Genomic DNA, 14,449 nt, shown 5'->3' with positions numbered 1-14,449 from the left:
TTTTATCTTCTGCCAGAGACTAACTTTCAAGGCCATGGAATGCCTTCACAGCTCCCCCGTCATTCAGGAAAATCTCTCTTCACCATAAATACATTCAATAGGAAAATACGTTCAAAAATTTACATGTGAAGAAAACCATGTGTGCATGCATGTGTGTGTGTGTTTATACACACATACTTACATACATGCATAGACATATACACACATACATATATTCACACAGTATTTCATGTATTTTCATTTTAGAATAAAATATATACATAAGTGTTCCTATAATGTCTGAAGTAGCCAAAACATTTACTGCAAAAGGGCAAAGAACTCAAAAGGTGCTTGGATAACATAAAATCGTGTAGCTCCCATGAAAGGGAGCACTTGCATAACCAGTAATGCAATTGCTACACAAAAGTAATAAAACAATCTTTTCCTCTTCCCCAGGACAGCCTGTTTTCAGACCATGAAAAACCCCAAAAGACAAATGACCACCGAGATTATTTTCTGAATTTTTGTCAGGCACCAGCGTCACAACCCTGATAACCAGTGGACCTTTCTTCTGCTTAAAAAAAAGAAAAAAAAAAAACATACAAGCTAATAAAAAGGAGGTGGGGGGCTCAGAAACAAAGGAAAAAGGCGTACTGAGAAAAGATATGCTTAAAATTCAACCCATAACTATCACAGAACATTTATATTAACTTTATACTGTTTTTAACCCTTTATTGACTTTTAACACATTGTAAGGTTTTCAGGAATTGTACTGTAAGTCTGCCCTTACCTTTAAATATAGAAGCCTATTAATGTGAAAACTTGAGCAAAACAAAAAACAAACAGGTGAATAGCCGGAAGAAATCTACTAAAAGAAAAAAAAAATAAACCGCAAGCAACCAGGTTAACATCTGGTGATGGAATAGCGTTGTTTCTTCCTATTGTCCTCTTAGTCGACGAAGTGTTACCGGAAAGTAAAAGAGAAGTGAAAGTGTCCATGAACGACCAGGCGAGAGACACTCAAATTCTGCTGCGTCTGTCCAGGCGCTTTACTCTGCTCTCTGTCTCGGGTACGGTAATAGGAGTCCAGCAGCGTCACCTACCACAGTATAGGGCAGACACCAGCAAGTCTCATCGGTCTTACGGACACATAGACTACGCGTACGCTTTGGTGCTACAGTGCTCTTCGGGGGGGGGGGGTGTTATGGGGGGGGGGGAAGGAAACATCACTCAGAATTTCTGTGTTTTTCTTTTCAAAGTCAGTTCAAGGAAGCAGGAATGGAGTAAAATAGCACTGTTGCCAAAGCCAGTTTGTCCTAATCCCAAAGCTGTACATTAAAACTTCATAAACATACAGACACACGAAAAATCCATCCAGGAAACGTCAGAAACCAGCTTATCTCATTTCGTTAAAACCGCCAAAACAACGTGACTGTTTGGTTTACTATGTTGCATTTCTTGATAAGATTGTCAGTTTGTTTTCTTTCGTTTGGAGTCTGTCACACTTGTTATTATTATTATTATTATTTATTTTTTTTTTTTAATTTTTTTTTTTTGGGAGATATTTTGGTGGCAATGTCCTTTAGCTTCTACAGCCGCGATTAGCTATGCGCCGCACCCACACCTGCCAGCGGCTCACTCACACAGTCTGATAGAAGTTGTCCGCCTGCAGGTTGTTCTGCTTCTGCATGCTGTAGTAGCCGCTGTGCCTGGAGTCAGGGTCGGCGATCCGCAGCACGCGCTGGGAGCTGTCCACCTGCACCTTGGTCCCCTTCTGACAGTCCACGTACACCAGCTGGTTGTTCAGACAGGTGGTCTGCAGACATCACACACGAGACAAGAGGCGCAAGGTAAATGCCCTTGCGGCAGAGCAGAGTTGATGCGATTTTCCAGGACGACATCAATTCCAGCATCCAACACGTCCTTCTCCCCGCCACCATATCTCACCTGTTTTTTAATTCCCAGACAGAAGCGATACTGAAATTCTAAGAACCATGAATGAATAAACACCCTGGCCCTTCACCTTAAAAACGCAACTGGGAGCCGAGTCTGAATAGAAGTCTGGACTTTTCTGTAACTCAAAAGTCACTCAACTTTGTAAATCGAAAGTCTGAGTTATTGCATACCGTATACATACTTTTTTGTGGGTTAGGCTTTGTAAAAGTCCCAGGCATAATAAATACACACACATACACATTTTCAGAACCGCTCGTCCCAGGGAACCAGACCCTACCTGGCAACACAGGGCATAAGGCAGGGGAGGGGACGCACCCAGGACGGGACGCCAGTCCGTCGCAAGGCACCCCAAGCGGGACTCGAACCCCAGACCCACCAGAGAGCAGGACCGTGGTCCAACCCACTGCGCCACCGCGCCCCCCATTGCATAATAAATAATAAGTTAAAAAAAAAAAAAAAACAACTTTGAGAGTCTTTTTATTTTACTATATTAATTTTGAGCTACATTAAAAACATAAACTAAAAAAAACCTTTAAAACAGCTGGAACTAAATAACTTGTCTACACAAACTCATATTCCGTGCTGATCGTTGATTCCTCCCAAGATCATATTCGTTGACAGTCATCGCGTTATTGATTGTCAACACTCAACAACATCACACGCAAACTGTAAACGCTGCGGAAGCAGGCTGATTCAAGTCGGTCCCACATCCCTATGTTGTCTGGGTACTTCTGATGGTCGACAGGTCACGTTCGCTTTGCAACTAACAAAATGCAGAAGATTGGTACGTGAAGAAAATGCCGTTAAGAATAAATACATTGAAAAACGCTTGTGTATTTGACAATTCCAGGAGTTACGGGTTACGCCGGCTTGTACCTTTGTAGGGGTCCGGTAGCAGGGGACGGGGACCCACTGCTTCTTCTGGTTGACGAGCAGCAGGATAGCAATAGTAACGAGCATCATGAGCACGGGCAGCGCCACCCAGGCCACCGAGTGGAAGGTGTCCTCTTCACTGGGCACCGGTGCCTTGCCATCCAAGTACGGCATCTGTAGGCTTCCGAAGTCTGTTGCGAAAACAAAGAGGCTTTGAAATGAACGAAAGCACTTCTCAAAAACACGGACAAAGTAGAACTGATTCTTTTCAGCGCTTTCCGATTACCCAAAACTGTAATAGCTTTGAGTCGTACTTCAGTAACATAAACTGCCAGCTATTGGGGGACATGTTAGGCTTGCTAGATCACTGCTGGGGCATTCCCCCGCCCCCTCACGGTAACACGTGTACCTACTTAGAAGCAGGTAAAGCCGAAAAAGCAGCGGAAAGAAAAAGCTGCAAGGTTGCCCCCCTGACCTCTGAACTGGGGCACGATGTCATTCTCGCTCCTCGTTGGCCAGGCTGACTGGTGCACCTGCGAATCTCCCCGACGGTCTGTCTTCTCGATGGGTATGTTCGTGGGTGGATACACACCTGAAGCACGGACACGGACACGCACCATTGAAAGGCGGTTAATGCAACAATTACGGCTCGCACCGAAACCATTTGAATCGCGTACAGTGCAACGCTGGCTCTACTTTTTTGTCTTTGCAAGTTAAACCGAATGTTGCATTCGATAACATCGTGTTTAGTTTAGTTTAGTTTACACACCGAATGAGCCAAGGCTTGGAATGCAAACACAAAACATGAAACCCCACTCTCCAGCGTTTGCACATTTCAGCTAAACTCTGCTCCGGGCTAATGCAGCTTTTATATAAATGTTTCCCGTAAGTAGTGACGGGTCAGAAAATGCAGAGAAAAGGAAAGACAATAAGATGAGCGTTTATAATTCCCTAGAGTACTCACAGGGCAGCGTGAAAGACATTGGTTTGAATTACTTTCCTGAGTCACCCTGAACCTGATTTGAGCCTGTATTAATTCTTCCATGTGAATTGTACCCTTAAAAGCTCAGTTTTTCCATTTTACTCCCTACTTTAATCATGTATTGCATATAAATTTGAATCAGCCAGTGTAAGGATTCCAGTGGATTGTAATTATGAGAATATTATCCAGCCCTTGCTGAATTAGTATTTGCCACCGAATCAATCGCCAGGTGAAACAGGATGGTTAGGCTGCAATCAGTGTAATTGGCTCGAAAAAATCAAAAGTAGAATATTAATTTAATCAGAGTCTAAACCAAAATCTCAATCAAAACAGTATTTTATAATGTTTCCAGTGTCTACTAGCTATCGAGAAAAGAGGTATTGGCGTAAGCAGAACATTGTGTGCCGCAAACTTAAAGCCACATAATCACAGCCCACCGCTGTTTTTGCAACTTTTTCCTCTGATGACGCATGAGGTGGCATCATGGCAGTTACGAAACCGAATACATTCAAGGGTTGTGTTTGGGAGAAACTTTAAGTACAAATCATGCAGCATTTTGCCGTATTTCATCATTTTCAAAACTACATAATTCAGCACAGCCATTCTTTAAATAAATATTTGCTTGAAACTTTCATGCTTTTCTCTTTCTCCTAAAGATGAGCGGAATCACTCGCGCAGCATCAGCACACGGATGCAGCAGGACTTTTGGGGCGGCGAATAATAAATTTTCTCCGTCTCGGTGCGGATCGCACTCTTCCACGAGCTTGTCTCCCCTCGGCTCTTTGAATTCCAAACATCAAACCGTGAGGCACGGCGAAGGTGTTAAACTGAAACTGCACTGTCGGTGAAACGTGCTGCTCTCCCATCCTTGAGTCCATGTTCCACAGTCTCGCCCTCATTTTGCTTACTCTAAGCAGCGGTGCGAGCCTCTGCAGGGACGTCCCCATGTCTGCCTTACACGGCAAAGCACTAATAAAAACATCACCCCTTTCAATGACTTCAGAAAAAATATCCCGGAATTTGGATTATTGAATTACACTCATGTTTCAGCAATGCAAACAGTCTAAGTATACCTTATCATATCTTAATTACACATTATGTAATTATACTCTATATCCTGATCCTGCTTTCTTACCCTTGAGCAAGGCACTTGGCCTGAAATGCTCCAATAAAAAAAATCCAAGCTGAATAAATGGGTGAACAGTTGTATGTAGGTTACTACACAGACCCAATACTGTAAATTGAGCGTTGTCAAAGGTGTCAAATAAATGAATATGTAAGTAATATGGATATATGGACAAAAAAAATATATATATTATATATAGAGAGATACGGAGAAATGTCTGAAACGTCAGGTTTGATATTCTCCATGTGCTGCAGAACAAAACGGAGAAACGGCGATATTCTCTCACAGTACAACGACAACGTGGTGTCGAGCGGTGGTGTCGTGGCTGTGGACTGCTGAGTAAGGAAGTCAACTCAATGACCTTTTTAAATCTCTCATCCCACTGTCCCCACGCGGTCTCCTTTTGCAGAACTGCTGTTCTATTCATAGTTTCAACAATGTTGTGTTTGAACAGCGAGCGACCAGAGGCCCTCCTCCCCACGCACCTGAGCACATGGGACAGCAGCTGCCCTCCACGTAGACGGGCTCGTGGCAGGGCAGGGCGGGGCAGCTCACGGTGGAGCACAGCGTCTGGCCCTGCAGGCAGTAGCAATGCGTGCAGCTGTCGATGTCCCAGCGCTCCTCGTCGGCGTATGTCTTCCCATTGAAGTGGCACACCGCCCTTGGCACCGTGTCCTCTGGGGGAGCGAGGGGGAGAACGGCGGAGTTACGGTGAAGAAGAGTCATACCTAATGCTCGCTTGCACGAGCACACAGACAAATGAGCGTGCGCGCATACACACCCATGCACACCCCAAAAATGCAGGAACGGGACAGAACAGAAGAGGGTAAGTGCTTTATTTGGTCAGGAGGAATTTGACAGCGTGACCTTTTTATGAGTGGAACTCCTGCCGGACATCGTAAGCTTCCGATCCATTTGATAAAAGTGCCTTTTAAGATAATATCCGTTCGTACGTGCTCAGTAATCCCAGACTGAGACAGGACTGCGGTGATCCAAAGGTGAACGCGGAGTTTGGTTACAAAGGGAAACACTTTTTGAAGGGAAATTTTTTAAGAAAGCCAACATGAGCATGTCAAGAGCCTCATGGACGATCCCTCATCAGAAGAACTAAGGGCCAAATTTGAACCCTTAGCCCTAGGGCTGTGAAGCAGACATCGCTACTCGCTGAGGCGCCTCGCCATTCGCAACACAGTAAAGTTATAGCGTTGCCCCGCAGACCGTCCGTGTCTCACCTAGGCAGTACGGGCAGCACTGGCCCTTGCGCAGCACAGGCCTCGCGCAGCCCACCACCGGGCAGGACTCGGAGAAGCAGCTGATGACGCCGTCCAGGCAGACGCAACTGGAGCACATGTTGGGCTTCCAGGACTCAGCTGCCAGGAAGATGTCACCCTCCTCATTGCGGCAGTAGCTGGGCATGCTGTCATTGCTGGGGGCCTGTGGAGTGAGGGGCTCATCTGGGGGACAGCACATAAAACACTGTTTTGTTCCTCATGCTCCAAAACGTGCATTTATTCTTTTATTCCAAAGTGACTCATATCTCAGAGAAAAAAAGAAAAAAAAACGAGTGCATTACATCCTAAGGATATAAAGGCAGCAGGTACTGATCAGAGCTGAAGGACCCTGGTTTGCACCCCCGTTCCAGCTGCAGTATCCTTCAACAAGGCGCTTTTCCCAAATTGCCCCAGTAAAAATGATTCCGCTGTATAAATGGGCAGAACATTACAGAGAACTTAACATTTATCGAAAGTGGGTTTTGCGAAGTGCCAGTAAATACATAATTAACACTGATAATTTTATTTTGCAAAAACTATTTTTAAACCCCGAATTTCTAACTTGGGCAGCGGGGCTAACGTCACACAGGACTGGGCAACGTAGGCAATGGACTCTACAATGGAAACAGGCCATATATGGGCAACATGTGCAGCTGATCACATCATCAATTGTTCAGTGGAAGTTGTGGACAACATGGATAATCAGACCTGTCTGGCAGAGCAGTGTGGGCAATGTGCCATAGCTGGGTATCAAGCTATGTGTTGACAATATTGGGCAAGTCGGACTCGTGTGCGTACATAAATGTGTGTCATGTGACCCATAAGCTAAATCTGGGCAACGTGACGACTGTACACCATGGGACACACCTGGGCAATGTGGACAGCAGGAGTCCTGTGTCCTGATGGGACTGTGGCATAGCAGGGGTGGGCAAACCTCCGTCTCACACAGCACCCTGCCGCTGTGGCATGTGCACTGCGTGCATGAGTCGATGTTCCAAGTTTCACCCTCCACAAAGTACTCCCCGCTGGGGGCCAGGCACACGGATGCCTCGCTGAGCTCAGGCTTGTGGGAGCTGGGGTCATCTAGGGTCACACACGAAACAAAAAGCCAGACATGAAAACAACACGCCAACATGCATTAGACACCACTGTATTGTCTTGGGTCAACACACAATCTTTGGTCTGAACCAGATACTACCTCTACCACTTACTAATAAACTATTACTACACATACAGAAACCAGTTTGTAGTTTAAGGGGAGGTGGTAACATGGTGGTTAAGGTAATGGTGCAGAATCTAAGAGGAGCCCTAACATTAATGTAGGAGGGGCTTTGCTGTTGTGTTTACATTTGCATTTATTCATTTAGCAGACGCTTTTGCCCAAAGCGACGTACATCAGTTTAAGTAACTTTGCTCATGAACAAAGTTACCTACTTGAACGATGAACCTCGGTGTAGCAAGTGGTAGGTAACAAACTAGGTTTGCTTGAGACTTTCAAGTCTGCAGCTATGTCTCCTTCTCTTAATGTGATGCATAAATTGTATTTCTGCTGAGATGTACGTCGCCATGAACACGGACCTTCATGGAGGTTCAGACAAGGTCCTACCTGCACAAGACGGGCAGCACTGGCCAGGTCGAATGGTAGGGTTGGCGCAGACGGGCACAGGGCACGAAATCAGAGCGCACATCTCCCTGCCATTGTGGCAGTAGCAGTCCCGACAGCCGTCATGCCAGTTGTCACCGTTGTCGTGCCGACGGCCATCCATGGACAAGCAGGAGCCCAGTTTCACTGAGGGTTCCGCAGATGAAGTGCTTTGGTCTGAGGGAGGAGAAGGAGAGGATGCAATAGACATAGGTCACAAAGCCTCTCTGAACAAGTTTATTCTGTGAATGTGATAAGATACAACTCCAGTGAAATGGAGTTCAGGAAACCATTTGAAAAACCTCGGACAAAGTTTGACTAGTCTCCACCTATTTTCTGGTTAAACTACAACCAAAACTCTTTTTTTGATGATGTTACGGTACATACAGCAGCTTATCTTACATACTCGGTAAGGAAACGTATTTTAATGCAGTGGTCCAGAAGTTCACTCAAAAAATACAAAGATGGCTATGTTAAAATTCTACTTTAAATTTCTACCACTGGAAAAAAAATTACATTTTTCTTTTGCATGACAACTCTATGGAATTCTGGAATGTTGGGACATACTTCTAGAAGTTATTAAATTGGGCTACATGATCACACCTGTAGTATATTGTCCCCTTCTGACCTGAGCCGTTGCTCTATGTAGGTGGACATTTTTGTAGCCCCTCACTGTATTGCTTACCTCTATGTTGTTGTAACCCTAGGCTGTTCATAAAACTTTATTAAAAAAGTAAATAAAACAATCCCGTAGAGAAGCATGGCATTCCCATTAACTGTTGAGCAAAGGGAAAACACATAGGCGGGGAACTCAAAGATCCCACCGTTGCTAGTTCAAGCCCCTGGAAAGGCCTGGCTTAAACCCTAGAGCAAAGCACTTAGCGTGAATTATTCCTAAAAAGATATCCGGTGGCTTTGCATAAAAGCAATGATAAAAGCTGTTATTCATTCTTATTTATGGACCAAAACTCAATGTAATAATGCGAAAGTCAAATGAAAATTATAAATAGAATATTAAACGGTTCGAAAATATTAAACAAAAACTTAAAAAAAGAGTTGACATGCATAAACTTCACACTAGTTGAGGGCTTTATAATTCCGTCCCTATTTCACTGCACATGCATAGAGCATTTAATGGATTTTTGTTGATTTTGTTCCTCTTTTGAATATCAAATAAAATCTGTCTATTAAGCCATTTCATTAGTGTCACTTGGAATTGCCAGAACCGCAGAGTGCATCTTTGGTTTTGAAAAGACAGAAAATGAACTGGGGGGGGGGGGGGGGGGGGTTGCTATGTGCAGCCTTGGAGCTTTCTTTCGCTGTAATTAAATGCTGTCCAGCAACAACCTTGTCCCTTATAGCCTCCAGATTAGAAAGCAGGTGCAGCAAAGGGTATAATCAATATATCTGTGCAAAATAAGAGGGACGGAGGATGGAAAATCACATTAATTAAATCCTTTCTTAGAGATATGAAGGATGCACATTTGAAAACATCAAATTAAAGGTGCCTTCATTAATACAGCTCTTCTACTTCCTTTTATAAATATTTCACATTTCAAATACATTATTTAAATTAATTCCCCCAAAACATGGGAAGAATATTAATAACAGAGACGGCCAAAGACCCTGTCTTCCCTTTGCCAACAACAGGTAAACCGAGAGCACAGAAATTAATCATACAGAAAGACAGAATAATATACAACTGCAAAAAAATGAAAAAAATGTTACATATTTATAAAAATCTTAATGACAAGTGAATCTGCACTTGGATGAATGCTAATGTTTTCTGTGTAGGCTTAAATTATCAAGTTTTTTTTAAATGCATCTTCTTATCCCACCGATTTAAAAAAAAAATGACATTTACGCATTTTATTTAAATGACTTTGTCTATTTAAATTAAAATACATGGCACTGTAATTGCACCATAGCCCAGGTGTGTCTCATAATTTAAAAAAGGAGAAAGACAAATCCAGTAAAGCAAAAGCTATTTTGACAATGATGTTGAGCAGAGGTGCAACAGGTGAAGAGAAGAGTGAGTTCTGTTAGTCACCACAGTTACAGAATAGTGTGTGTGTGTGTGTGTGTGTGTGTGTGTGTATATAGTGTGTGTGTATATATATATATATATATATATATACACACACATATCTCCGGTACACACACACACACACACACACACACACACACACACACACACACAGACACACACACACAGACACACACACACACAGAGAGAGAGTAAAGCTCTCCCATATAATAAGACTCCCACCTTTGCACTGGCAGGTGAGGCAGCCCAGCCGGTCAAGCTGGAAGCCAAATGGACAGGACTTGTCGCATGGCACCTCTGGGCACTTCCTGCAGCGGCACACTTCACAGCCATGCTTGTTCTTTCTGATGGCAGACGGTTCGAGAATTAGTGACAAATTGATTCATTCCGTAGCAGGAGTGCAAATAAAAAAAAAAAAAAAACTATTAAATATTGAAGACAGAAAGATAGAGTACATTTAGATGTATACTGAAAAATTCAGAACGGTCTTATCTTTTTAGGGATAGCTAACTGGAACAGGAACTAATATTTATTTTAATATCCCAGTTTATGTACATACAAGCTTTTAGGTGGCGACTGGCATGCTCTGTTAATTATAATTTGTTCAATTTCTGTCACTGGTGTTTAGTACACCGTTGAGTATGAAACAAGTCTTGACAACACAATAGTGTTTTTTCTGTACTTCATATATCTTACCGCCTTACTATTCTCTATAAAAGGGAAGGTAAAGGTAAAAGGGTAAAAATGCTGGGTGAATATCGGACAGAACAAAATTTGGGTTTTAACTCCCTGTATGATAGGTTATGCCCTTAACCAGCGCAGTACACTAAAACACTATCAAAACACAGTGGTGATTTATATAATCCGTCTGTGAACGGTTCCATAAAAACAGCACAGGGAAACTGTAATGGTATAATGGCAACATAATGGTAAATGCATAATGATAATAGGCTGAAACAGCACAGCATGTGTTCCCTTCTATGTTGACCCATCACCGAGATACTTTTACCCCGGCATTTTTTCGAATGTGAAAGGTTTGGGCCTCTTAGTAATGATTCAGAAATAAAATCTATTACTCATTGTAAAAATGAATCTCTATCAGATATGTTGAGCCTTAATACAGAATTTATTATGCTACTGCCACGTGACACGATGAATATAAATGTATTATTCCATTGCTGTATTTGGAATGACTGACATCAATACATCTTAAAGAAAAATGCTAAATTCCCATTGTTTCTGTCAGTCCATTATACAGATGTCTGCAGTATGTTTAACCAAAAAAAAAGAAAAAAAAATTTACCAAGTGATCCAGAGAGCGTATGTCAAGTGCTCTGTGCTTTTTGACTGTCAACTCATCTTCGCTGAAGCTCAAAATTCCTCTACAGCCTCTCTTAAGTGCTGTACCCCGTCTCCTCCCTCTTATCTCACGAATTACGGGGAGTGAAAAGCAGCCATGCGCTATTCTCATTCAGAGCCGTGATAAGGGGCTATCAGCAGTGATTTCAGTCGTGCAGAATATCAACAGTGGAGGGGCAGGGAGCAAGAAAGGGGGCTCTGGGTCAATGAATAATTCAGACGCTCTGAAGTCCATCTTGCGGCAGAACTTTAAGGGGACAAGTATATCTAAAATTATGATCTTAGATGCAAACGTTCACACCGCTGACATATTCAAAAGGACTGGAATAAAGAGAAACATAAAGAGAGATGACCTGAAGAACTATCGCACATATCCAGTTGCACTCCTGCCTATTCAATCTAAATTATTACAATAAAGTAAAATATTAAAGCAGTATGCACTGGCTCCTCAGCTTATGAAGAAAACAGACCAGATGTCTGTTCACACATTAGTTTGTTAAGAAATCCAATGTAACCTTTATCACTAAGTCATACTTAATGAAATTTTAGGAACTAGGCAAAAAATGCATTTAACAACAAAACGAAAATGTCCACATTTTCAAAACTTCGTAACTCAACTGTCAGTAACACAAAGAGCCGGCGCAGTACTCGACTGTAGTCAGCGCAGAAATTAGAAATCGCATATGCAGGCTGGGCTTTGCTTCCTTTGCAAAGACATCTTCTAAATATAATTAAGAAGTCGCTAAAGGCCCATCGTAACAATTTTCACTCTCGCTGTTTGCTCATTCATTTAGTCTCCTTTAGCAAATGTTAATTCTGAAAAAAATCTATGTCGATTTCCTTCCAAACCTGTTAGGGGAATGGAAACAAGCAAACAATGATCAAGTGAATTGAGGCTGAACATCTGACTGCAGGGCTGCTCGTGTGTTCGCTGGAACTCCGAGCCTTGTTGACTTTTGAAGAGAAAGGCGGCGAATGACTCACATGAAGCCAAAGGGGCATTCCTTGTCGCAGGACACGGGTTTGCACTTTTTGGGCCTCGGTCGACACTGACATACTCCGCATCCGTGGACGTCGGTTTGGAAACCAAAGGGGCAGTCGAGGGTGCAGTCCGCCATGAGGCCCCTGCACAACTCCTCTCCTGAAACGAGCAAGAAAATGAAAGGAAAGCTGGACATGAATATGTAAGTACTGCAGTCCCGTGTTGCACTCTATGACTGTTATCCGAAACATCAAAGAATGAAAAGAATTAAATGCTAATTTTAGGTAAAGGAGCTGGAAATCTAATTTTGCTTAATTTAGTCTAATTTAGCGTGTCACGGGTATTCCAGCAGCTGAGCGGAAACTTCATGAGATATTTGGAAAACCGGCTACAACCCAAAAAAAAAAAATAAATAAACAAAACCGCACCGTAATTAGCATTGCAGAAGCGGTATTCGCATAGCTATCTGGACAGTGGTACATGGCACATAACACAATGGTCTGAGATAGATGCAAAATCAAAATGTAATACATTATTTAACTTTTAGTTTTTCTGTCCTACACAAAAGGAAAAACAAAATATTTCAGTTCCTACTTGAATTAACCCCTTGTTATTTACTTATTGGCTATTCTATTTTGTTCAAAATTACTAACATCATTTAAATACATTCTAACATCACCTAACATTAATTTTTCCCCCCTATATTTTAGGAAACAAATCTGGCACATTGACAGAGATCCAAACGTATTATTATCAAAAACAAGAGACTACCCTTTGCTCAAGTTAAATATAAAATGGCTCACATTTCAAATGCATAAACTTATATTTAAACATTTTCCATAAAGAAATGAGGCTCTAAACTGCACTTTGAGGACCTGGACATCATTATCTGGACATTTTTAAAACACTGTTGGTGAACAAATGCTGTAAACACTACTATACTCTCACATAAAATTTTGACCAATTGTCATGGTAACAACAATTGTGACATTTATTTTGATGGAAAAAGCAGGTCTGTCTTTTTATGCCTTGCATAATGCGCAATATTATCATAGGAAAAACAATTAATTTACCTTTTTGCGGCTGAGGCAGTGTTACTTTGTCTCACATCAATATTGTCAATATTTAATAGAGAATCAAGTATCAAATCCCTGTACTTCATGTGTTTTAATTCTTAGAATTGAAATTTCTCTACTGAGAACTTCATACAGCAAAGAAGAAATAAGCTGCTCTGAACAGCACTAGTAAAAAAAAAAAAAAAAAGAAACAGGTCCACATAAGAAATTTTACCTGTTGCTTTACATCAATATGGATATTTGTGCCTAATTTCCTCTAAGTTCCATTGGCTCTGGCTCAACAAAAGAAAATGGTGCTATACTGTGGACAGTGTGTAATTTAAAAGTTTGAACCTCCCAACCTCCCGACTGCACAACGTTCTTACCCTTAAAGTACAAAATGATATGTAATATGGTCACAGTTTTATTTAACTCTTGAAAATAATCACTATATCTCAAGACAGCCTGTTAAAAAGGAGAGAATTACTAGGGTGAAAATGAATGTAATGTATGCTTTTCATGTTTTTATGGTACATAACTGCCACAAATAACAGAGGTTTAATGCATCAATCTTTTACAATAGCGGTTTCACTCTAAGCTGCTAGAGAAGTGTTTTTTTTGTCCTCCAAAGGCTTAGGTATTTATACTGACAAGCTTAAATGAAAAGGTAATATTCAGAAGAAAATTAATATCCCGTTTGACAAATGTGAATAATTAGCCTACTGCGCATATGAAGGAATCAAAAGCACTAAAAGTAGACATGTTCGAGAAATGTACTTAGTTTTACTACTAGTAACTGATTTATTGTGCAGGACTTTGCTCCAAGCTCTAGGCCATGAACATCTTACAAATGTGTGTCAAAAGCAGAACAGAAGATAGATTGTTCTGAAGATCATGGCTATACAATGAACATTAATTACAGAACACTGCCCGAAGAAATGTGTGTTCTGAATAATGTTTAACAAATTCTATTAAGAAGGAAAGTGGTTTCTAGTGGAACAATGAGAGGGTAAGACATTATTTGATTTTTTTAAATTATATATTTAAAAAATTGCAGTAAGTAGCACCGGTCCCTCACAGCTCCTGGGCTGTGAATTTAAACTCGAGTCTAAACTTCAACATTCTCGTTTCCTCCCCACAGTGTAAAGACACATTTCAGGTGGACTCATGACAATAA

The 14,449-nt window shown here is 41.7% G+C and overlaps 1 protein-coding gene across 1 annotated transcript in view; it reads right to left on the bottom strand.

Moving 5' to 3' along the window:
• Positions 1–606: 606 nt before the first annotated feature.
• crim1 (cysteine rich transmembrane BMP regulator 1 (chordin-like)) overlaps positions 607–14,449 on the bottom strand; it is an 81,083-nt gene continuing 67,240 nt past the window's right edge. Inside the window, exons 9-17 of the mRNA XM_018732332.2 lie at positions 12,220–12,376; positions 10,099–10,220; positions 7,794–8,006; positions 7,055–7,270; positions 6,149–6,370; positions 5,402–5,593; positions 3,284–3,400; positions 2,812–2,999; positions 607–1,795 (exon numbers count right to left, since the gene is read on the bottom strand). Of these exons, the coding sequence (XP_018587848.1) occupies positions 1,619–1,795; positions 2,812–2,999; positions 3,284–3,400; positions 5,402–5,593; positions 6,149–6,370; positions 7,055–7,270; positions 7,794–8,006; positions 10,099–10,220; positions 12,220–12,376 (1,604 nt within the window). The 3' untranslated portion in view covers positions 607–1,618. The remainder of the gene's footprint in view (positions 1,796–2,811; positions 3,000–3,283; positions 3,401–5,401; positions 5,594–6,148; positions 6,371–7,054; positions 7,271–7,793; positions 8,007–10,098; positions 10,221–12,219; positions 12,377–14,449) is intronic.

Source organism: Scleropages formosus, chromosome 15 (assembly GCF_900964775.1).
Source record: "Scleropages formosus chromosome 15, fSclFor1.1, whole genome shotgun sequence".
Taxonomy (NCBI): domain Eukaryota; kingdom Metazoa; phylum Chordata; class Actinopteri; order Osteoglossiformes; family Osteoglossidae; genus Scleropages; species Scleropages formosus.
This window is presented reverse-complemented; position numbering and strand designations above follow the sequence as displayed.